This window comes from Zosterops lateralis, assembly GCF_965231275.1.
Source record: "Zosterops lateralis genome assembly, chromosome: 3".
Taxonomy (NCBI): Eukaryota; Metazoa; Chordata; class Aves; order Passeriformes; family Zosteropidae; genus Zosterops; species Zosterops lateralis.
In genome coordinates this window covers 90,006,443-90,029,851 of record NC_139764.1, presented here as the reverse complement: position 1 = coordinate 90,029,851, position 23,409 = coordinate 90,006,443, and the positions used below count along the sequence as shown (strand labels likewise).

Sequence of the window (23,409 nt, the reverse complement as noted above, 5' to 3'; positions counted from 1 at the left end):
AAGGCCATTCTGTTCATGACTTCCACAGAAGTGGGGTGGAGAGGAATGAGGAAAAGCTCACCCTTCCCTCTTTGTCTTTTCCCTTCAGGCAGATGGGGAATGTGCATGTTATGCTTGTGGCAGAGCCTGGTTATGAAACCAATTGTGTGGAAGCAGAATTCAGTGCTACTGCTTCATTACAGGATTTAATCCTTGTTTTCCTCATGGTATCCTGACCACCAGTCAGTGCTTTCACCTGAAGTGGGTTGGGCTTCCTGTGCTCACTGAAGCCATGCAATAATGCAGACAAAATGGTAACTTATAGAGACCAAAAGCAAGGGACTAGGGACCTTTTTGGAGAGCAGCTCTGTTGCAAGGCTCCTTCACACATTTGATGCCTTATCTCCTGTTTGCTGCTTTGCTTACCAAAATGACCTCTTCTACTTGTGTTTGCCTAGAGAAAGACCTCAGGAAAAGGTCTTTTTGAGGCAGTATAAAAAGTGTGAGGAAGGATTGATTGTAATTTCCCTTATCCGATGACTGGAGAAGGACACATAGCTGGTGATTGGAAGTAAACAGATGAAATGGTGTACCCATTGATTTTTGTTTACAATGTAGGAGAAGAAAATGGAGCCTGAAGTAAGATCTGAAACAAGAACTCATTTAGGAGTTAAACTGTGTTTAAATTAAGATGTACCACTTCTTAGTTCTAAAGCACAGATGGTTGGTCGTTTCGTTGGTCATTTGTAAGTCTGGAAAATGGGAAAAATAAATACAGACGTACTTAAGAAACAGAACCTAATAACATTCTCTGTCTTATAGCTTTTAAAATAATAACGTGGTTGCCTGAAGAAGCCTTAAAACCTGAGGCAGCATGTATGTGTGGAAAATCCATACTGGTGTCTAAGGGAAATTTGACATAAGAGCAAGTGCTTACAAATTCTAATCCTATCAGCAACAGCTCATGTGCTTGCAAAAAAATCCCAAAAAACCACCACCACCACCACCAAAAAAAAAAAGAAAAAGAAAAAAAAAACCCAAAAACCTGAAGCAAAACCCCCTCATCATATCTGTTGTGTATGTAACCATGAAACAATTAATTTGCAAATTTCTTTCTCCTTTATGTCTCATTCTAATTTCTACTGCTTATGCTAGCCCGTTGTGAGAATTAGGCAGTGAATTCGTAAAGGTTCTAATTTTAATTCTCTTTGCTGCTAGTAGTAGCCTTTTTATGGAAATGTTTTGCTTAAACACCATAAACATTTTGTTATGCTACCTGTGCCAGATGGGTTTGGAGTGTGACATGTCTCTAGCATTGCAAAGGCCCTGTCAGCTCAGATGTTGCTGAAATGTTGCAGCATTAGCTGCAAATACATCTTTGTTCCCACCTATGTGTTTTACTTCAACTGTTTATTGTTTTCATATATTTCCATTTATGCTTTTTTTATTCCCATCAGCTAAGGTGCTGAATTTTCAGGGAAAATTCTCAGGCATGAATATTTTTTGGTTCATGAGAGAACCACTGAAAGAAAGGCAGTTTTGTTGTCTTGGCCATTTGCATGGAAGAAAATATCCTACTAGTTTGGCTTAGTTATTTTAACTTTTTTTTTCCCCTAGAACTGAGTGCCAGTTGTAGTGGTATTCTTAAAAAAAAAAAGGTACAAAAAATGAGGGCTGTGGGATCACGCCTTCTCTTTATACTTTTTGGTGAGTCATGCACTTATCTCTTACTTTTTTTATTCTTATGTTGGCTTACATTGACCCAATTTTGTCAGAATGTTTTTTTTTTTTTTAATATGTGTTCAGGTGAGAGAGGCTTGGTTAATTTTCCAGTGAGAGAAGGGATCTGTTCAAGATGTATGTTCTTAGAAAATCCATACAATAGAAGCCTCTATAAATTCTTTCATGGCAGGAAAAGCTTCAGTTGAGGGTCTTGCTACCAAATAGCAAGTTGTGGGCTACTTCAGTGCTTATGCTCATGGCATTATTTTTCTCATTGAGGCACTGTTAATTAGGCTGGGTAAACTAAGCAGCATTACAAGTGTTGCCAAGATACTCATAGAGGCGTTGGGTCTGCAATCAAAACCAGCTATTAGAGTGTGCTGGGTGAATATGCTGCTCTGGCCAACAACCCCATTGCACTGTGGATTGTGTTACAGCCTATCAAATAGAGACAGAACTGTGTTAGATACATGAAATTAGGAGCATGTTTCTTGTTGGCATGTATTTAAAAAATTGCAGATGTTTATACACATATGTACATATACATACACACACACACATATACGTTTACATATGTTGAACTTTACTGAGTAAGCTATTAATTCTCTTTGTTCCCTGTGGCCTTTTGGAAAGGTAAAACATATATGGCTAAAAAGAATTGCTTACCTTTCTGGCAGTGCTTCAGAGCACTAATGATGTGTCTTAGATAAAGGCAGAACACTTACTGAAATGGGAGTAGGATGCACTAAACTTGCAAGAGTGATTGTGTCCTGTAGTTTAAAGGAAAAGAAGCAAACGAAGTTCAAAGAAATGCCATTCATGTAGCTGCAGTTTGATTTTTATCTAGGAAATGGTGTCATTCATTAAAAGTTGTTATGCAGATGGAAAATAAAGCTTCCAGTTAATTTTTCTTTTAAGTAATAGTCAGCTAAGAAACAGGAATGTCTTTAAATATTGTGTAATACTGCTTGTTGCTTGTTGCTCTGCACATTTAATAGATATGTACTGCATTGACACATGTGAGGGCCCTCAAACCTTCCTAGGGATATCCAGCTCTTAACAGGCTTTTGATGACTATTCTGTCTTTTAACCATGTTCCTTCTGTCTTTGCTCACATTGCCATTGAGTATCTGTCAGGGACAGCTGTTGCTCAGGATAAGATTTGTAGTACAACATCAATATTTATAATTGTCATATAGTTTAGCAGCTACACACTGCTTTGAGGAACACATTTTGGCAAGTATTTATTTTGGAGTGTTAGGACAGATTGGGATCTCTTCTGCAGAGCGTACTCCTGCTATGTTTTCACAGAAGTGTCTTCAAGTGCTTTTCTAGGCTTCTGATGGATTCTTGGTTTATTATTTTATTCATAAATATTTAGAGAAAGGGCTATATTTGTTTTCAGGAAAGAATGATAATGATATGAAAATGCAGATACAGATCTTTTGGGGACAATGAAGGATTAAAAAGCATTTGTGGCTATTTTAATTGGAATATAATTTTTAGGGAGCTAGAAATATGGAATTTTAGAGGATTTTACCTTCCTCTCAAAATTTCAACTCTGTTATAAAACACTTTTAATATAGAGGAGGGTGGAGGAGTGCCATTCTGACTCAAAAATGCCTTTGAAATTCCACATTCAGATCTGGTGCAGCTTTTACTGTTGAATGTTTATAAACTTTTTACAGCTCTACCTTTCTTATCCCCTGAAAGGAACCCATGTTTTTAAGGGAGAACACATTAGTTTCAGTTGTGTTTTATTTTTCTGTGACACAGTGTATATTGAAAGATTGATGTAGAAGTGCAAAACTTTGCACTTAAAAACCTCATTTATGATCTTAACCACAAGACACTCAAGATTGAACCATACAAGTTTGTGGAACTGCTTTTGTCTTGTATCCTAGTGAGATGCCTTACTGCCCCTTTTTGTGTCAATCTAAGTCATATCTGAGTGACATTTAGAGCACATACTTCATCACCTAAATAAAATAAAAATTCAAGAAGAGGTGTTAATTTCTTGGAAGGGATTGCAGGTGATTAAATGTAAGCAGCTATCCCAAATTTACAAGTATCTTCCAGTCACCCTAAGGGGGAAAAACCATGGGGGTGCAGGGGCACAAAACTCACTCAAAATTGGAGGAGTCTGTTCAGTTTTGATCAAGATATCTTGTATGTAAAGTCATTTCATTCTGCACAAACCCTCACCCCTTGCAGTCACTCTCCTTGAGAGGCCTGCCTGCAAGAAAGGAAAGGTGTGATAAGAGCTCCACAACTTTCTTATGAATGCCTACATCTCAGTAGGTTTTAAATGATCATTTTTCTTTCATTCACCAGCTGCTCCCAGTGCCTGGGGTTGACCTGAGTTTCAGCTTGGCCTGTTTGATTGTTATTTTGTCTTGGAGGCTGCCAGACACCCTGAGCCCATAGCTGGGGTCAGGCAGTGTTGGCATCTTGTCTGCATTGTGTGCCTGTGTTCTCACTGTGGACAGGGTTGGGCTAGGTTTTTCCTCAGGCAAAGAAGACCTGAAATCCTGCCCAACTTTCATTAGTTCTTCTGAAACTGGGCCATAGAACATAGGGTGTTTGAGGCTGGAAAGAAACCCTTCCTGAGGGAGGCTGCTTCTGTAACCTAGTTGGTTTTAGTGTTCACCAGTGAAGAAGACCTTGTCACCCCTTCTTCATCAGTTTTTTTGGATCTTGTTCTTTGGAAATGTCCCTCTGCATTAGCTTCCTAATGAGCCCTGGTGTGTAATTAGGATGCTTTTAATTACTCTGCTTGGTAGCCTTGCCCCATTAATGGCTTGAAGCTGACACTCTGGATTTTGCTGGTGTCTGTCTGCAGTGATATTTAACAGAAAGCTTTATGGATTTTTTTTTTTACATAAATTTACATTTTAGCTAAAATACAGGTTATAGTTTGTTTACGTGTGAAAATTAAAACAAAATGTTTGTTCTGATACAGGTGTGAAGAAGATTGCGTAACTAATGTCATGCAATAGCTTTAATTAGCTCACATTTTGAAAGTCATTCCAGTTATTCCTCATCATTTATCATCCCTCTATGTGAGTTATGTGAATATTTTCTGAAATTTAATTTTTTCTTTCTTTCAGCCCTTCTTCCAGCTTGTGAAGTTACGGAAACTTGGACTTAGTGATAATGAAATCCAACGGCTCCCTCCAGAAATAGCGAATTTCATGCAGCTGGTGGAACTTGATTTGTCTCGAAATGGTAATCTCCAGAGTTAATTTCTTTGATTCTATACTGTCCTATGACATGGTCTAGAAAACTAGTTAGTAGGGTTTTTCTGTCTCAGAAATTCTTATCTATGTCCTGCAGAACACTTTTTTGTCTAATTAATGGATTTACCTCTAGTTCTGGATGGGAAGGAGGGAACGAGCAGAGGGGAGCTTGTGGTAGAAACACCGTAATAAAATAATGCTTGACTGGAGTTCGGTGTTTTTGAGAGTCTGTTTTATTTTCCAATTTTAAAAATACTTTATGTGGTAGTTTTATATGTGTATCTGTCACAATGCTGACTTCTCTTCCCAAGCTCTCTGACATGCCTGGCATTTAGAGATGGGGAAAAAAAAGAAAAAAAAGAAAAAAAAAGTTAAAAAAAATAAAGTTGCTTTCTGTCCTAAAAAAGGTCCTGGCTGTGGGTTAGAAGTCCAGTTCTTTATCTCTGCTCTGCTCTTTACCTGGGATTAGCAAGAGGCAGAGTGCTGGTATTTCTAGTTGTACTTTTGGAAGAAGAATCAGTCTGTTTGTCAACTACAGAGATAAATTCAGATAAGAATGCTGGGAGAAACTATCTTCTAAAATGTGTTATTGGAAACAACATGGGTTCATTGCTTACTTGCAATGCTTGCTGTGTATATTGTCCTACATTTTGATGGAGTGAAAACATTTTTTTTTCTGTGACCTGGTGAACTTACTAGTTCTACAAGAAATTCAGAGGCTGGTGGGTCACCTTTAAGCAGCTGTATGACCCAGTGATCTAAAAACAGTGAATCTGTGTTACCAAATTAGAGCAACTGTCAGCTATTTTTGCCTCCTTACATGCAGTTGGATGTGCACAAAATGCTCTCTCAGCTGTGATGGAAGGGGTGGGAACGATCTAGGTTGTGTAACCTTTTAAATAAATGAGGGTTGTAATTGAATATTCAAGAAAATAAATAGTGTAACAGGGAGCTTTTTCTTCTTTATTGTTTAACTTCACATTGACTCTTTGTGGCTGAAAAATATTGTTGGTACTTCACCTTTCTATAGCATATTTCCTTTATTCGTTTGGTGCTTTAAATTCTGTCTTTATCTGATAATATAATTGATGAAGCGTGATGAGTCTCCAGGCAATTGCTGAAAAATTTCTGTGAACCATATAATTTTATGCATATTTGGAAAACTTTTTAAGAGAAGAAAACTGGAAAAAAACCTGAGACTGAAGAGACAGATTAGTTAAAACATTTTAGAAATACATGAACATTAGTTGATGTGGTATTTGGCTACTGAGTCTGGCTGAGTTGGGTGCTGTCAGTGACAGACCTTATACAAAAGGAAACCCTCTGTTGGCTTAGTAATTCTTTGCAAATGAATAACTAGTTGGAAAAAAGCTGGTGGATCAGAGCCATGTGAACTCTTGTCAGCCTGACTTGGAAGTTGGCTTGAGAACTCAACTGTAACAAGAGCAGATGGTGTGAATGTTTATGGCTGGGTAGATGCGCGTGTCCTTAGAAGTTACTGCACAGGGAAGTACTTTTTCCAGTGATGGGTTGAACTAATGCAGGTGGCAGGGAGCAGTTGCTTTCCTATATCCAAGGTTCACTGTTAATTACCCATTTTATTGCTTTGCGTTCTTTTCTCTGTGGTTCATTGCAGAAGGTGACTGATACCATTTCCCTCTGCTTAATTATATCACAGTTACTGCATGACTTGACTCTTCAAATTAAAAATGCACTGTGCAATGGGGTACAAGGGGCTCTGGGGCTGTGGTGGAAGATAACTAGCCTTACTTTCCAATGTTTGGCTGTTCTATGAATGTCTCATGGTTTTCCAAATCAAAAGATAAAACATACACCATCTGGGATGCTGCAGGGGGAATTCTCGCAAAAGGTTTTTGAGATTTACTGTATTATAATTTATTAGCTTTTTATTTTGAACCTACCTTCCAGTATGTCTTGTTCTAAACCTGCTACAGGTTTGTCCTCTTCAGTGGTTTGCACTCTAAATGGTTTCATTTTTATAATTGCCCAAAACTACTTAGGAATAAAAAAAATTAGGAACTCATCTTGTTCCTTTCAGAGAGAGAAAAACAGCCCTGCTTTTCAAAATGCAGTATGCTGCATGAATAGGAAAGTGTGATGGTGACATCTGAGCTTGGGAAATAAGAGGTCATTGTTCTGTGTTTTTTGTTCTAGTTCTCTGGTTTGGTGCACTAATTGCCTTCAGTGCTGGTCATTTTGTTTCCTCAAGAGCTTAAAAATGCAGATATAAATTCATTTAATGTTCTCTGCCCAAGAACAGCTTTTTCTATTTTAACCTCTCATCACAGAAGGAGGAAAGAGTTTTGAATAAAGAGAGTACTTCCATTTCTGCCATAATAAAATGGTAACATGTCTTCCTTTCTCCTACTTTATAACCCTTTGGCCAGCATATGATCTTTGAAGCCACCTGAGATGGTGGGTGTATCATACGGGTGGACTTTGTGTGCTCTTCCAAGCTGCAGTGGCCAGCTGTACTTGGAGAAGCCATGGGATGTTGAATCTAGGGGAGGGATCAGTCTCTCCTGATCTTTGGAGGTAGCTCTGTGTACGTGTGCCATGCAGTGTTAATGCACCATGTAAGGAGCCCTGCTTTGTAGACACTTGAGAAGGGTCCATAGGGAGACTCTGAAATGTGTTTCTCTTAAATTCTCAGGTGTTTTAAAATGCCCAAGACCTGCTAGTATATATGTTAAAAATGTGCTACAGTAATTAATTCCTTAAGCAGTTTCTTGGTTATGAGTGAATCCAGAACTACAAAAATCCTTCAGAGAAATAAAACTAAAAAATCCTGAGCAGATTTAAATTTGATGCTCCCCGTGTACGTGAGAGAGGTCTGGGGAGGGTAAGAATATAGCCTCAGTGGTGCAGAAGGAAAAGGACTTGGGAAGGCTAGCAGCCATGTATTCTTAAACTTTTCCCGGAGTATTTGCATGTTGATGCTCTTTCTCATTCCCTGCAAGGCCCATGTGTTCATGCAGATTTGCCTAGGAAGCATCCCTACTGTGCTTTTCTAGTCTGGCTGAGGCTGTTATTTGTGCCGAGGTTGAAAGGATGAATCAACGACTGGAATATAAGAGGGCTGAGAAGCTGTGCTAAGAAAACAGCATAGTGCTGGTGACCACTTTGAAGGTTATTTGGCAATCCAGTTTATCTGTACCTCTTGGTATCAAGTTGTTCAAAAAGCTTATGTACTCATTCCAAGGCTAAAGAAAACACTTGTAGGATTTCAACAGTGGATGCCTGAGCTTTTGGCTTGCTAGCAAAGCATGTCTGAAACTCAGGAGTGTTCCCTGAGGTATCTTCTGGGATAGATACTCACCTGCTGCGTGTCTGAAGCTACTGCTGGTTCCCTCAGACTCCCCAAGGTTGATTAAATCTTTTCCTGGATTCTCATAGCACAGGTGAATTCTGTGAAGACACTGGGACACTGAAGCATTCTTGCTTGATGACCCTAAAGTTTAGGTAGGGTGCAGGTGCTTTGCATTGAGCTCCAGTGCTAATCTTTGCTCTGCATGACGGAGGGGGAGATTCTACTCTAAGCACAGTTAGAAGTGCCTGTGTGCTAATTTTTTTTCCCCACATCACTTGGACATTCTCTCAGGTAAGTCGTGAAAGACCCTGTGATTCATTAAATGCAGTCTCCAAAGATAGAAAAATGTGCTCGAATTTCTGTGGCTCTTTCCTGGTGCCTCGACTGGCACTTCATTAAGCTTGCCTTTCTTCCAAAGACATGCCCTGTGTTTCAGATCTCTGTGAATTCTAGCAGGTTGCTACCCATGCTGCTCATCCCCCAGAGATCTCCTTAGCGATTCCATCCCCCCTTTTCTTCTTGCACAACCCCTGGAGGCCAAATTCTTAAAGCTTAGGGCCCTGCTATCCTGGGTTCATTAAAATGTTAATGGATTTTCTTGTTCTGTGGCTTCTTCTAGACAGGAGGGGCAATGCATCAAGTTTCTGTAGTTAATTTAATGCATGCTGATATTCAGGATTATGTATACTATGTATATATGCTGTGTTCTTGCAGAGGTGGTGCAATCCTTTTTAGTATCCCTCTCCTCCAAGAAGCGGGGTTTTGTTTGCCTTTGATAAACATTAAGTCCTCCAAATTCCACTGATGTGTTTTCGTCATGATATTGCATGTTCCTTAAAATGCCCTGAAGGTGTTAATTTAACTGTTGTATTCTTATTTGAAAAAAATTTCTGTCCTGCACACACTTTTTCTTAACAGGTGTGCTGTGGAAGCCAGGTATTTTGTTCCTAATGTCATACACCGTTCACACAGTCATTGACAGATTGTCAGCAGCTTGTTTCATTCAGCTCTTTTAGCATAAAAAGAAAATCACTGTGAGCTGGGATACCAGGCTTTAGGCACTGGAGTGGCTTTCCTATCCTTCCCAGCTTCAGGAGTGTCATTTGAACCATCCTGCTGTCCACCCCTTTCTCGGATGCAGGCTGACCCCGTTGTTTTTGTCAGAGAGGAGCTTCTTGCACTGCTGTGTTTACCTGTGAGTTGCTGTCTACTTGTAATCAAAGCCTGGCAGGCTTTTTTGCTCCTCCTCTTGCTTCCATTGAATGTGTGAACCAAGGACTTGGTCAAGCAGGCCCATAGCATTGGTAGTTGCTCTGTGCTGGCAGTTTTGCACTGTCTGTCTGTAGTGGCTTTCCAGCTGGCAGCAGGTAAGGGGACTCAGATGGTGAAGTCTTCTGTGGGAATGGTCTGTAACCTTGCAGTTTGGTGTTATGTCCAAGCCCTGAGACTCAAAACTATGGAAAAGATGCAAGTGTGAGTGCAATGGGAGAATTAAATGATTTTTTTATATTATTGGTAGATTGTTCTGGTTCTGTTTGCTGATTCAGCTCTCGGTGGAGCTGAGATCCATTACTTTGTGAACTGAAGAGTGATGAGTTTTACTGTGGCATCTATTGAGGAAATTTGTGTGGGCACATCTTGCTGAGCTGTATTTGGCTCTGCATGATGTCAAAATCTCAACATGGTTCTTTGCTATGATATCCAATAAGAATTATACTGTTTGTTTAATGTGTATGGTTCATATTTCATACCTGCCATAGAGATGAATTCTGGCTGCATTATATATTAGTTGCTACCCATTTTTGTAGTTTCTGGTTAAACTGAGCTTATGACTGTATTGATAGTGTGGTTGTTCTGGACACAAGTCTTGTGACATCAGGATATTCTCATTTCAAAATCCTCTCTCCACACAGTTCCTGTATGCTTTCGTTTATATGAAAATAATTACAGATTTAACCAAAGATAAATATGCTGCTTTAGGATTACTGTAACAGTAGAGATGGTTCCTCACAAGCATGTCAATAGTCCCTACACTGTGTGAGAAAGGACTACATTGCTGCTGTGCAAGGTTTGAGCAGGGTCCAAGACTTTGGAAGTCAGTCTCTAGAAGATCAGTATCCCAAGTGCTCCATGAGCCTTATTCTTAAGTTTTCCTTGCTTCCAAAATGGATCACAGTTCCAAAATTAGAAACCTATACTTTGTTTTGTCTTCAGATCTCAGGGTACTTGGAGAACTCTACAACAGTGGTGTTTAACTGTTCTATTTCCAGCTGCAGGCAATTGGATATTTCTGCACTTTATTTGAAGTGTTTATCCTTTTTAGCCACTTTACAACCTAATTGAAAGTCTGTCTAGAGATCTTGGTCATCCTCAGGACACCACATGCATTGTGATATTTTATTCAACAGGTTATTAGAGGGCCAGGCGAATAGGCAGAAGCTTTCCTGCAGAGCATCCCTCAGTCCATCCTGCTGAAGGGTGGTGTAGAATCCTTGCTTTGCTCTCTGAGACTCAGCACACTTGTTCATATCAGTGCCTGAACATCAGTGCCTGAACATCAGTGCTTTCCCTTTTTAATCCAGCCATCTGTTCTCCAAGGTATACCTGTCATCTGTACTGTAGGATTACTTCCCTTCTGCCCACAAAATGAGTAAGTGTTCCCCTTTTCCTCTCCCCCACTGAAAATAGGATAACCAATATTTCTGACAGAAATTCTGACAGAGGGAAAGGCTTGAACACTTGTTTTGGTTCAGTCTGGGCTGGTGATCCAACTATTTTACAGTGAAGAGATAAGCTAAGTAGGGAGAAGTGCTTTTGAGTCTTCTGATCTTCTCCTGCTGCCTCACATGGACTCTTCTCTCTGGACTGGCAGCTGCTCCTGTTGCTTTGTGCTCTTGCCTGGTGTCTGGCTGTCCACCTCTGCTGCATTTCCACAGCATCTGAGCACAGACTTCTTCCATGAAATCCTCTTCTTCTTTGCCTGCCACTAGCTGGCTTAACATGAATGTGCTGATACAGGTCTGGTGGCAAACAGGAAAACCTAGAATGCTGAGAAATAGATGGGGATTGATGCTTTCCTGCTCAGTGGACAAGGAAAAAGTGCCAAGACAGCAACCTGTGCTGGAAGGCAGTATAGTTGACAAATGCATCTATTTTGTTAACATATGCAACTGCTGCATGTTGCTCGTTTGCCTTCTGAACTGATTTGTGTCCAAATGAGTGCTTACAGACAAACAAGAATTGCTCCTACTCCTGCATGGACATGTCTCATCTGATACAAGAAATCATCCTGTGAATGCAGTTGCTGCAACCCTGGTGTGTACACCTGAAAGTGATGGAGCATCCTGCCAGAGACTATTGTGTTTTGTATGGTGGAGAGTAACTTAAGCTTCAGTCTGCATATGAACAGCAACTGGTTTCTGGTTTTGTGGGGATTTGGGGTTTTTTTTGGTGCTAATGAAAGCAAAGCAGACTTGGAGATAAGAGATTTTTCTTGTTTAGATGGTTGCTTGCTAACAGTTGTGTTTCATGTTTGAGTTTTGATGTTTGAGTTGCGGGGTTTTTTTGACACATCTAATTTCTTGTGACATACATTTTCTTGGTGTTATCTCCCATTTCTCCCTTGAGGTTAGTTTAAAATTTGTACTTAAAAACATCATCACTTTAATGTCTTATGCATGAAGTTTAGGAATCGATGTACAAAGGAGCATATTACGGAAGAAAGAAACACCTGCCGCAAATTACTTTTGGACTCTGGAGCTCTGCAGAGTGCCTCAGACGTGTAGAAATTCTTACTTGCTTCGAAGAAGTGATGTAAAAGTGAATCTGATTTGTGAATCTGTGTCACTGAAATTAATTTGATGTCAGTAGGTTGGAGGAAGAGGAGAGCTTTATATGCAGCAGGAGAAGTAAAGTAAGGAGAGAATTTACTGGACCATGTCCTTGCTCAGGGCTTCTCATCAAGGAGAAAGAAGAAAGAGCAAGTGCTGACTGTGATTGAGGAAGAGAAGATAAATGAAATCTCATGAGAAAATAATTTATTTAGATAAGTTGAGAAGATGTTACTTTTAAATGGATTACAGAAAAGTGGATTTTTCCATCATGACATGTTTTGCTCGATTTAACTGTTCTTTCTGATGAGACTTTGCTAATGTACTTATGTGTGCATTTAGCAATAGTGCCTTCATACAAATTTGAGGAAAAGCTATGGAGGAGGAGCAAGCCATGCTGGAGGCAGAAATCTTAGGCCTGCCTCAAGTATCAACTACAGTATTAAACATTAGATAGTACATATAGGAGTGGCATAAAATAAAAACGTAATTTTCTGGATAATCTAGATTAGAGATCATAAAATGGTAATCTGCAGACAGACATTGTTCATTCTTGTATTCACAGATTTGCTTGGGTTTTGGTTTCTATTTTATTGAGAATGTAAGATGACATGACAATGAAGTTACTGAAGAATTAATCTGGAAGAAATCTGGAACGTCGCTGTTAAAACACTTAAAATGCTTTTTCTCATCCACGGTTTCATAGGTAGAATACTAGTTTTCACATTTTTTACCCTCTTGCTTCTCAGACCAAAAGTATTTAATTCCTGTTATGCTTGAGGTCCAAGGTGGAAATTCTTATAAAAATATCTCCATTAACTCTTCTGTTTAACTCTTGACTGGCATGTATAAGTAAAAAGGTAGAATTACATAAATTCGTTGTCAAACTTGGGCTCTTCCACTATTATTATTTCCTTGTGATCTGGTCTGCCAGCTCTCCCCCCTCACTCCCCTTCTTTTTTCCTCCTGTTTTGTATTTACAGCTCTTGATCTCTGTTCCCACTGCTTGCTGCAGCTGAGAAGGATGTTGAATTACCACATGCTATCTATTCAAAACCCCAGCTTGTTCTTATGTCCCTGCACAGTTTTCTTTCAAGTAGTATATACGTATGCATGAAATGCTGTTTGTTGAGGACTTTTTTCCTGGTGGTCTTGTAGTTTTGAAAAGGGATGTTTCCAGAAGCAGTGAGGAGGAGAAATGAGACGTGCCTTTTCCATCTCTTAATTACTCAGTAAGGGATTTACTTGAGAATGTGCAACTTGTCCCTGTTTATGAATTTACCTTAAAGCATTAAATACAGGTTTTAAAAGAGCTTTATGATTTGTATGTTGTGTATCCTCAGACTCAGAGCCTGAAGAGGAAAATGTTACAACCTGTTCAAGAACCACTTAATCTCAATAGACTTCGCAAGAACCGCATGACTCCTGTCACATTGTGCCCCAGAAATTGTAGCACTTCATCAAAAGAGGTTGATTACTTCTGACTTCAGGGCTGGTAGCAAAGCCTCGTGGTTTTCAAAAAAGGGAAACCTTTCTGATCATGGTGAATGTCATGATCTCGGTATGGAAATGAAGGGAGAGGATGAGTAACCTTCCTCCGTCCCTTCCCCCTGCAGGATCAGACCCTTGGGGGCTGCATTTGGCTGCTTTTGGGAGTGTAGAGAGATGTGGTGGGGACATCTGTGACACAATAGCCTGCCTCGCTAGGTTTACCAGCTGGAGAGCCCTTCAAAAAGATAAACAAATGCTTGCAGCACGAATTCCCAGTTGAAAGGTATTTGACAAAGTGGGCAGTTTCCTTCCGTGTTTAGTAGGGGGAGGAGAGGTGGAGAGTAGGGCTGGAAAACTGAGCTTTTCCAAGGGGAGGCTTTTCAGAGATCCCTCTTGAGGAGGTGGGAGAAACCTTCCTGGAAGTGACAGGAGAACCTTCAGGCTCCTAAATTGCAGGAGTATTGCAGTGCTTAATGGTTCAGTGGACCTTTTGTGTGTGTGGGTGTATGTGTAAATACCAGAGTTGATAATGTGTATTATATTTATTAAAAGAAGAGGATGAAAAGAAATCCGTGTATTGAATTGGATGGATGAGACCTGGTTTGCTGCTGCTGATCTCTTCTGAGGGATAATGCTGCATGGATTCAAAGTCTTTGAGTCTAGAACGGGCTCCCTTGGGTATGAATTCGGTGTAAACTAATCAACTGCTGAATTACATTAATGAATTACTACTAGTCACTAAGCAGTTAAGGTGTTTAGTCTTATGTAAAAGTGCTGTATATACCAGGTAAATCAGGTCTGTTCAGCTGACTTCGGCTGGGCTGTGTGCAGTGTGCCATCTTCAGTGCTCCTAACACATGGTGCTCTGAGTTTCCTCCATAGCTGAAAAATATGACTGCATCCAGTAGTTGCTCCCTGAAAGACTCTTGAGCATGGTAAACTCTCCTTCAGGAGTGTGGTGCATCTCTCATATCTGAGACTTCAGCAAAGTTCTTGCAAAAATGCTTTTTACTTTTACTCGAGTCACTGTTTGAGTAGCTCTGGTCTGGCAGCCCTGTCACGGCCTAGGACTTTCCTGGGCATTGCTGTTGAAATATTGATTAGATGTTGGAAATGATGTTGAATATTGCAGGATGTATAAAGGATGCTGGCTGTACTATACTGTACTATAGCCTTTGTGTAGATGGAATATTATCAGTTCTTGAAATTTAATATAGAAGGCTGGGGAAACGTGTCATACAAAAATTTTATCAGTTTAAAAATCACTCTCCCAGCCATTAGAGGAAGAAAAGTGGGGGAATGTGGATTGAGTGATGTAACTGCTGTAAAAGTCTTCCTTGCCCCATCTCCCCCCACCCCCCCCAGAAAAAAAAAAAAAAAAAAAAAAAAAAAGGGAGTGATGGGGAAGAAAGGATTATCATCAAACAGAAGGATTTTTAGAGTAATTTCCTCATCTAGACAGTACAGAATTCCCTAGTGTCACAGTTACTTCTAAAGTTACTTGTACAGGATTTGCTAAATTGTTAGCAAATTCTTGTGCAAACTGTAACAATAAGCATCTGAAGAGGTGTTTTGAATGGAGAAGGGAACACATGCCCTCTTGTATACATGACTGCTGAGCTTCGTTTTGATCCACTGCTGCTGCCACAACTTATTTCTGCTGTCAGAAAAGAACTGTCACACGTCACAAGGCTTATGTTTGGTTTATGGCTTTATTATTAGCAGTGCTGCACAATCTGCATGCCAGAACATCTGGGGCATCGTGTAAATGCAAAGCATTCATCAGAGTGTAGCATTAGAAGAATCCTAGATATTTAAGTAGGATTTGAGCTGGTTATCCAACAGTGGCAAGAAAAGTATTCAACCTTACTGTTGCTGATATTGGCAGGTAAGTGCATGTTAATGTCTGTAACAAAATCGAGTAGTCAACACTAATGGTGAAAGGTTCTTAATCCATCAAGAGACACAAGGACTTCTTATATTTTAATATCCTCTGCTGCATTCCAGTTGATTATGTCAGTGGTTTTATTATGTACCATTATCTTCTCTGCTACAATTATCACTCCATTTTTTTGTCTTATAGTAAAATGCACCTCTTTTTTTCTCTTCTGAATTCATTTATTCAATGCCATGTTACACTAGTCTTCACAAGTAGTGAAAAGTATCTTCTCATAACTTGTACTTTGCTTGAGAAATCTTTTTAAGATGCTTGACAATGAAAATGAGTTATATTTCAACCTTTTTGAATTCAGTAAATGTATAATGATCCTCACTTCAGAGAGCTGCACTGACTTTTTGTGCATCCTTTTTACAGGTAGGCAGAGGAGAGAAATGGATAGTGAAAAAGTATCAAGTGAGGGGGAGGAAAATGCACTTTATAGGATCAGAGAATGGGCAATACTGGAAAGGATTACAGTGAGTCATTGATCCAACCTCCTTGCTCAGGCAGGATTGTCATAGACCACATTGCACAGGATTGTGTCCAGCTGATTTTTTGAATATCTCCAGGAAGAAGACTCTATAACCTCTCTGGGCAATCTGTTTCTGTGCTTGGTCACCTGTGCAGTAAAGGTGTTTTTCCTTACAGTGAGGTGGAACTTCCTGTGCATCACTTTCCATCTGTTGCCTTTTGTCCTGTTGCTTGGCACCAGCAAGAAGAGCCTGGAAACATCCTCTTGACACCCTCCCTTCTGACACTGATAGACAGTGATGAGTTCCCCTCTCAGTTGTCTCTTCTTGAGGTGAGCAAGCCCAGCTCCCTCAGCCTTTCTTTATAAGAGAGGTGCTCCTGGACCCTTGTTGCCCTCTGTTGGACCTGTGTCAGGAGCTCTCTGTCTCCCACTGGGGAGCCCAGAGTGTGGCACAGCTCTCCAGGTGTGGGCTCACAGCTCAGTGAGTTCTCTGCCCACTTCACTGTCTGTTCATTTAGTCTGCACCTTCTGAGTTTGCCTACAAGGTTATTGTGGAAGACAGTGTCAAAAGCCTTGCTAAAGTTCAAAGAAACAGTATTCATTGCTTCCCCCTCGTCCATCCAGATAGTTACTTCGTTGTAGAAGGCAATAAATTTGTTCAGGTGTGAATCCATGCTGACTATTCCTCATCACCTTCTTGCCATCCATTTGGAGGGATTGAGGTGAAGCTAGCAGGCCAGCAGTTCCTCGGGTCCTTCTTTTTGCCTTTTTTGTAGACTAGGCTGACATTTGCTTCTCTTCATCCCCATAACCTTTCAGAGATGATCGTGAGTGGCTTGGCCGTGGTGTCCAACAGCTCCCTCAGCACGTGTGAACGTGTACCAACACCCATGAAGTCAAGGTGTTCTCTAACCCAATCCCTCTTGACCATGGAAGAGTCTTCCTTCCAACACTGCTTTACCCTAGTCTCTGGGGTCAGAGATGATGTGAAAAAAACCCACAAAAATGAAATTTCTTTTGTTTTCTCTGTGTCTGTTTGTATTTCTTATTGAAGAGTTTTGCTCATGTAGTGACTTCATGGTCTGGGAAAGCACATTTTATTTCCAGAGCAGATTCAGTGATTTGCGAATGCATCCAAACTATAAGCAGTGCCTATGCTGTATTATTGCAAATAGTATCTTATATTGCAGTAATTTGTTCTTAGCTTGGATACTTGTTGGCTTTTACAGATGGCATCCAAGACTGTTATAACACAAAAAGCATGTCAAAATCATTTTGCTGAGAAGGTGTGTTTTCTGGGTTTTGTAGTACATCATACAGAAGTACAAGAGAAACTACTTGCAGTATGGCAGTGAAGCTATATTTTGGTGGAGGAAATCAGTAGCATGATTAGTTTTAGAAACTTCTGCAGTGAGGATTTATCTTCTGCTTTATATGTTACATTTTTATGTGTATATGTATATTTTTTTCCCAAACTTGGACAGGGAGCAGTCTTGCATGTTGAAATGTCTTGAAAGATACCGAGATAACTCCTTGCAGTAGCGAGTTACTGTCATTAAGCAATAATTTCAGCATGGATGCAGTACAGTTGCTGACAATTTTTTGCTTTTTTTTTTCTTCTGCAGATATTCCTGAAATACCAGAAAGCATCTCATTCTGCAGAGCACTACAGGTAGCAGATTTCAGTGGCAATCCACTGACTAGGTAACTTCGCTTTCTTCTTAGTACATGACATACTAGAATTGCAATTTTACTGTAACAATTACAATTTTAAATAAGCTCTTAGAAATTGTGATCTAGAGTCTGTGTAATATTGCCAGCAGTGTTTTTCTGTGGCAGGGACTTCAGCAAAAGTTCAGATTTAAAAAGTGACGTGCATCTTTCTTTGGGTGGGGATGAAATCTGCTAGCCAACCAGAAAAATCTGATTTGGTAAATCTGATTGTCTATAAAATGATTTTCATTCCTTTTCTTAAATGCGTAGGAAAACCATGTTCATACTTGGGAAAGGTACAGTGATGGTTAGAGCAAATGCATTGGCACAAACCCAGGTGCCTGATGATTTGGAATAGACTTTAGATCAGCTGCTGCAGATAATGGCTTTTACTAATGATTAAAGCTTGGACTAGCATTTCATCACCCTCCCGTCAATTGGGACACAGTGACATGCAGTAACATGAGGCAGAAGTGCACTGTGTTTGTCGGTGGCTGCTGCCAGCCTGTGTTCTGATGAGCTGAGGTTTGGAGGTTATGCACACTTTCAGTATGGAAGAGGAATTTTGTTTACATTTCTCTGTTGGATTTGCTGAAGAATTTGAAATTTGTATAGTAAAGTGAGAGTGGAGATGGCAAGGAAGAGATGATTTGCTAGTTAAAGCCTTTGAGTACTCTTTGGAGAATTATTTCTTGAACCAGCCGTTGCCACAGAGCTCCTTTGTGATGCTGAGCAAGTCACATAAGCCAGAGTGTTCACAGTGGGTGCTCACTGACCTGCTTTGCTTTGTACTGAGATAACCAGATACTTGCAGGGTTAGCTGGCTGGCTGGGCTGCTGCAGTGCTAACAAACAGGAGTCTGTAAGAGCTTAAGCAGCTCCAGTGGTTTTGCAAGACTGCTTCTCCCACGTGTGCAGCTCAGATTCTTCAGAAGTGTGCTTTGAATATTGCCCATAGTGCCTCCTAAGTTCTCTGAAAGTCACATCCCTGAGCATTAAAGGAGCACTTGTGATCTTAATCCCCATGGCTCTGTAGCCTATTTATATAGTGAAGATAATAATACCACAAAAATCCGGCAAAGCAAACTGAGGCTGAACTGATGTTTAGATACACAAGTGGTGAGGGTCACTGAGCAGCTTTTTTCCAGGCATCAGTTGCAGTGTATAAAACTCAGATCTGCATCTTGCGGTATTGAAATCAGAAGTGTCAGTAGTAGTATTCCAGTTATCCTTCTTCGTTCTGTGTGCTCAATAAGGCCTGAGTAATGTTTCCTTAAACAGTACCTGTAATGCACAGCTACAGCTTCGTGGAATTCACAAGAGTTTTTCAGTGGTGTTGAAATAGATATCATAACTCTTTGTTGATAATTTAAGGGAATTCTAAAAATTCTTGATAAAGTGGCTCCAAAGCATATGCATGTCCTGGAAAACATCACTCCAAGCAGTTTAATAAGTTAGAAAGCACAGATTCCAGGAACTGTTTACATATGGTTGCCAGGTATTTCTGTGATGAGATCCAGAATTTCAGTTTTCCTATACAATAGCATGTAAGTTTTTGCACTGATTTGCCCAGGCAAAGTGGGAAAGTCAAATAGTTACTTTTGTGTAATATTCTGGAACTTTTTTTAGCCATTGATTCTTATCCTTACTTCCTCTAAGCTTAAAAGCCAGTTGGAGATCTTTGCAATCAAAGTCCTTCCACTAATACAGTATGTTGCCTCATTGTCAAACTTAAATCACTGATGAAACTGAACATTAAAGGTGGCTGGGAGACCATTTTTCCAGCTGTTTTCAGATTATTTTAGGTTTATGTATTATTTATATCAGCAAAAAGCCGATGCATTTATTTATAAATAATACTTTAGATATAATTTTTATTTATTTTTATAAATAATATTTATTTAAAATAATAATTGTTTATATTTATTTTATAAATAATATTTTATCTATAGATAGTATTTTATACACATGTATAGATTTATTATAGATATGGAAGTCTACTGCTTGCTGTAGAGAGAATAGAATAGTTCTGGTTGGAAGGAACCTACAATAATTATTGAGTCCAGCTACCTGTTAACATCAAGGCTGAGCAAAAGACAATGAAACGATTTAACTCCACTCTTAAACCTGTTAGAGTCTAAATGGCAATGAGTGGTTCCAGGGGACCTCACCTTTTGAAGATATTAAGCATCTTCTGTTAATAAGGTCCAAAATACGAAGCAGTGCAGTACAGAATTGATCACATGAAAACTCCCTCTTGCCCCACACTGTAATTTGCCTTTTGCCTTCTCCTCATCCCCCTGTGCAGAGTTGTATTTGCCTGTTGGTGTGACTCCATTTGGCAAGTTGCCTGCAGGTCGTATCACGTGCCTTGAGCTGGGTAATGGGGAGAGCAAGAACCAAGCCAAATGCTATAGCTTGATCTTGGATTGCATGCTCTGGGGGTCGAGCAGAAGCTGAGTGGCTGGGCTGGAGGCTTCTGCTTCTTTACCTAATTGGCCCCTTTACTTCATCCCGTCTCTTGTGCAGCTGCAAACTGAGCTTCTTGGTATTGCCAGTGAGCAGCAAGTGGCACAGGAGCCCCTCAGTGTGAGGGAACAGGGACCCATGCCTTGCAGAAGACCAGCTGGGGGATGGACCTAAAGGCTTTGGGAACTTTGGAAGTGTTCTGCATATGACTGCATTTTATCGTGTAAGAAGGGGGGATTAACATGCTGTTGTGTTGTGAACCAGTAAATGTGAAATGCTGTAACAGCAGAACATTGTCTTCATAGTGAACAGCATGTTTCTTCAAAAAAGCAGCAATTGAAGAGCAGCCTAGCAGCTAATACAGAATGGCCATGCTATAAGCGTGTGTGTAACTGGAGCCTGAATAAGAATAAAATTAAACCATTTGGTTATACAGGAAAATATTAGTAAAGAAGTGGGTTTTTTTTGTTTGTTTTTTTTTTTTTTTTTAATGTGTTGGATTTTTATTTTTCAGTTTTGTGAAAATGCTTAAAATGTTCTCAAGCCCTGTAGTGTTTTGAAGTTGCAGATCGGGTGCAGGGAAGAGAGTGCTATATCACCTGTTCTTTGACAGAGAGTAAACTTAAAAGTCCCTAAATCATGGGTGTTTTTTATGATCCTTAGAATTTTCTGAGAGTCATGCTAGAATCTGGGCTTTCTTCCCTCTGCATATTTGCTAAATAAAGTCTTGCTCCTATGAAAGAGAGTACTTCTGGAAGTCCTTGATTTGAATTAATATCTCCATAGGTTGCCTGAAAGCTTTCCTGAATTGCAGAATCTGACGTGTCTTTCAGTAAATGACATCTCTCTGCAAGCACTACCTGAAAACATTGGGAAGTAAGTTCTTGTACTTTATTACTTTTTAAATTCATTTTTTTCTTTATCGTTACACTTCTTGTATAAATGACTCACATAATTGTATCTAATGCGCCTATAAAATTATTTACAGGTCTACCCTTATTTTTTCTATTCAAGTTGGAGGGATCTGTTTAAAAAAAACTAAAACATGGCATTTTCACTTGACATTTCACTTGACATCTGCAGGTTAATGCAGAACCCAAAGTGTGTATGTGTATAGTTCAATCCTGTTCTTTAGGATTTAAAACAACTTGGAATTTTAGGTGCAAAATTAATTCAGTGTTTTGTCATGCTGATCTGACCTTTTGCTTTCCTAAATAGACCATTGATCCATTGATTATGTCAGATGGCTTGCAGCTTAGCTCAAAACCAGGCAATTGCTGGCACAAAAACAGATGGGTAAAAGCTGGCTGTGATCAGGATGGAAATTCAGAAGCTTCCTAACTAGCTATGGGAGCAGTCTGGTTTTGAAAAAAACTTCAGCAGGAGCTGGGGAGATGAACAGCTCTTAAGATGAAATTTTATAAGCTTTATTTAAAATGTTTGTTCACTCTGGAAGATAGATCTGTGTTGCAAGGACAGACTTTCAAAGTGGAAACATGTGGGAAGTGAAGTGAACAATGTTTATGTGTCTCCTTTTGACTGAAATAAACATCCACACTTGCAGATGGGAAATCTCTTTCCCCTTAGTGGAGAGAAGGGTGTCTCTTCCAGTTTGAAGAAGTAGTAGTTCCATGTCTCCTCACTTAAATTTATGAGAATGACTGTGCTGATTCAGCTCAAAGGCTCATCTAGCTCAGCTTCCTTCTGCTGTTGCTGTAAGTAGATGCCTAGTGAAGGTTTAGAAGAACAGTGTGTGTGTGTGATGACTCTTTTTTCCATCTCCTGACTGTTTCTGGTGCAGAGGATTTCCTGAGCTTTGGATTTTGGTTCGTCTAATTGATAGCCCATAATGAATCTGTCTTTTGTGTACTTGTCCAGTTTCTCCTTGCGCATATGTAGACATCTTTAGTATTCTCCCCTGCCAAATAGCTGCACACAACTGTTATCCATTTTACTGGTTTGTTGTTAGTTCACTAAAATCCAGATATTTGTAAACAGAGGAGTCCTGCAGAAAGGATCTTAATCATTAGAGCTCCTGCAATGTAGTCAAGTTCAGACTGGTATTACTTTAGCCACTTCCCATGGGTATGAAAGCTCTCAGCTGGCACCACACCAGCTGCAACAGAAGTGGAAAATACCTTTTGAAACCTCCCGCAAGCACTAACAGGTACAGATAGTGTGTGCCCAGTGACTAGGGCAGAGTCTTACCTAAAAATTGCATGGGCCAGGACTTCCGTGATATTCTTCCTTCATTATAAAAGTTCACAAAAATTTTCATGCAGCTTTTCCAGCACTGGCAGCTAAGAAAAGGCCTGTTCAGGCTTTGCATTTACTGAAAGTCAAGACCAAAAATTTGGGATCCTGCCTGATTCTGAATATAAATCCAAGAAACCTGACAAGCATGATTCCCAAAAGCAAGGTGTGGACTGCTGCATTGCAGACAGTAGCTGCAGGAAGGTTGTTGGCTTTCCTGAGAGCTCACTGGCTGTGGTGGCTCTGGCTTCTTGCTGATTCTGCCTCTCATTTGGTAGCGTAGTGGTGAGAGCCTCTGTTTTGGAGCAGATGACTGGAAACAAGTGTGGATAAAATGGGGATACCAGAATTTGTAGCAATGTGGAGCTGTGCAAGAAAGAAAGGTAAAAACTTGCCTTATACTGATCCTAAGCAGTTCGTGGAAATGCTGTGATGCTGTTTTAGGGTGAGTTCTTGCAGAGCAGAGTAATGCAACCCATCCTCTTTTAAAATCAGTATCTGATCCTTCATAATGAAAGTAAAAATCTGGGGTCCTCACCTGTGTCAGGAAGAGCCACAAGCTTGTCCTGGTGGACTTGGTGAGCTCTCCTGGGGGGATAGACTTTTATTCAAGTCTGACAGGCCTGCTTTGACCTGGGATATTAGCTGTTTGGAATATGATTATTGTATTTTTACAAAAACATTTTAATCTCATGAGTAGAAATTTTTATTATTAGGTTTATATTTAAAGAAGTGGAGACAGATGTGTGGGGCTGTTGTTTTTGCCTCATCAGGTATTCAGAGTTGGTGAGAATGTTGGGAAGTCAGCAGGAAGCTTGGACTGAAAATGCATAGTTTCTAACTCAGAAGAATGATAGTGTTGCATGAGGGAAACTCATGGAGTGTCCACCCAAAATGTAACTGTTCTGAAGTCTGTTGAGGAATGTCCAACAGAGAGATCCTATCTGTTTCCAACTCAAAATTATTGGGAGG

The 23,409-nt window shown here is 39.9% G+C and overlaps 1 protein-coding gene across 1 annotated transcript in view; it reads left to right on the top strand.

Annotated features, from left to right (window-relative positions):
• The window catches only part of LRRC1 (leucine rich repeat containing 1), a 69,064-nt gene that overhangs the window by 10,634 nt on the left and 35,021 nt on the right, over nucleotides 1–23,409 (top strand). Inside the window, exons 2-4 of the mRNA XM_083856641.1 lie at nucleotides 4,812–4,929; nucleotides 17,629–17,707; nucleotides 20,971–21,060. Coding sequence (XP_083712767.1) covers nucleotides 4,812–4,929; nucleotides 17,629–17,707; nucleotides 20,971–21,060 — 287 coding nt within the window. The remainder of the gene's footprint in view (nucleotides 1–4,811; nucleotides 4,930–17,628; nucleotides 17,708–20,970; nucleotides 21,061–23,409) is intronic.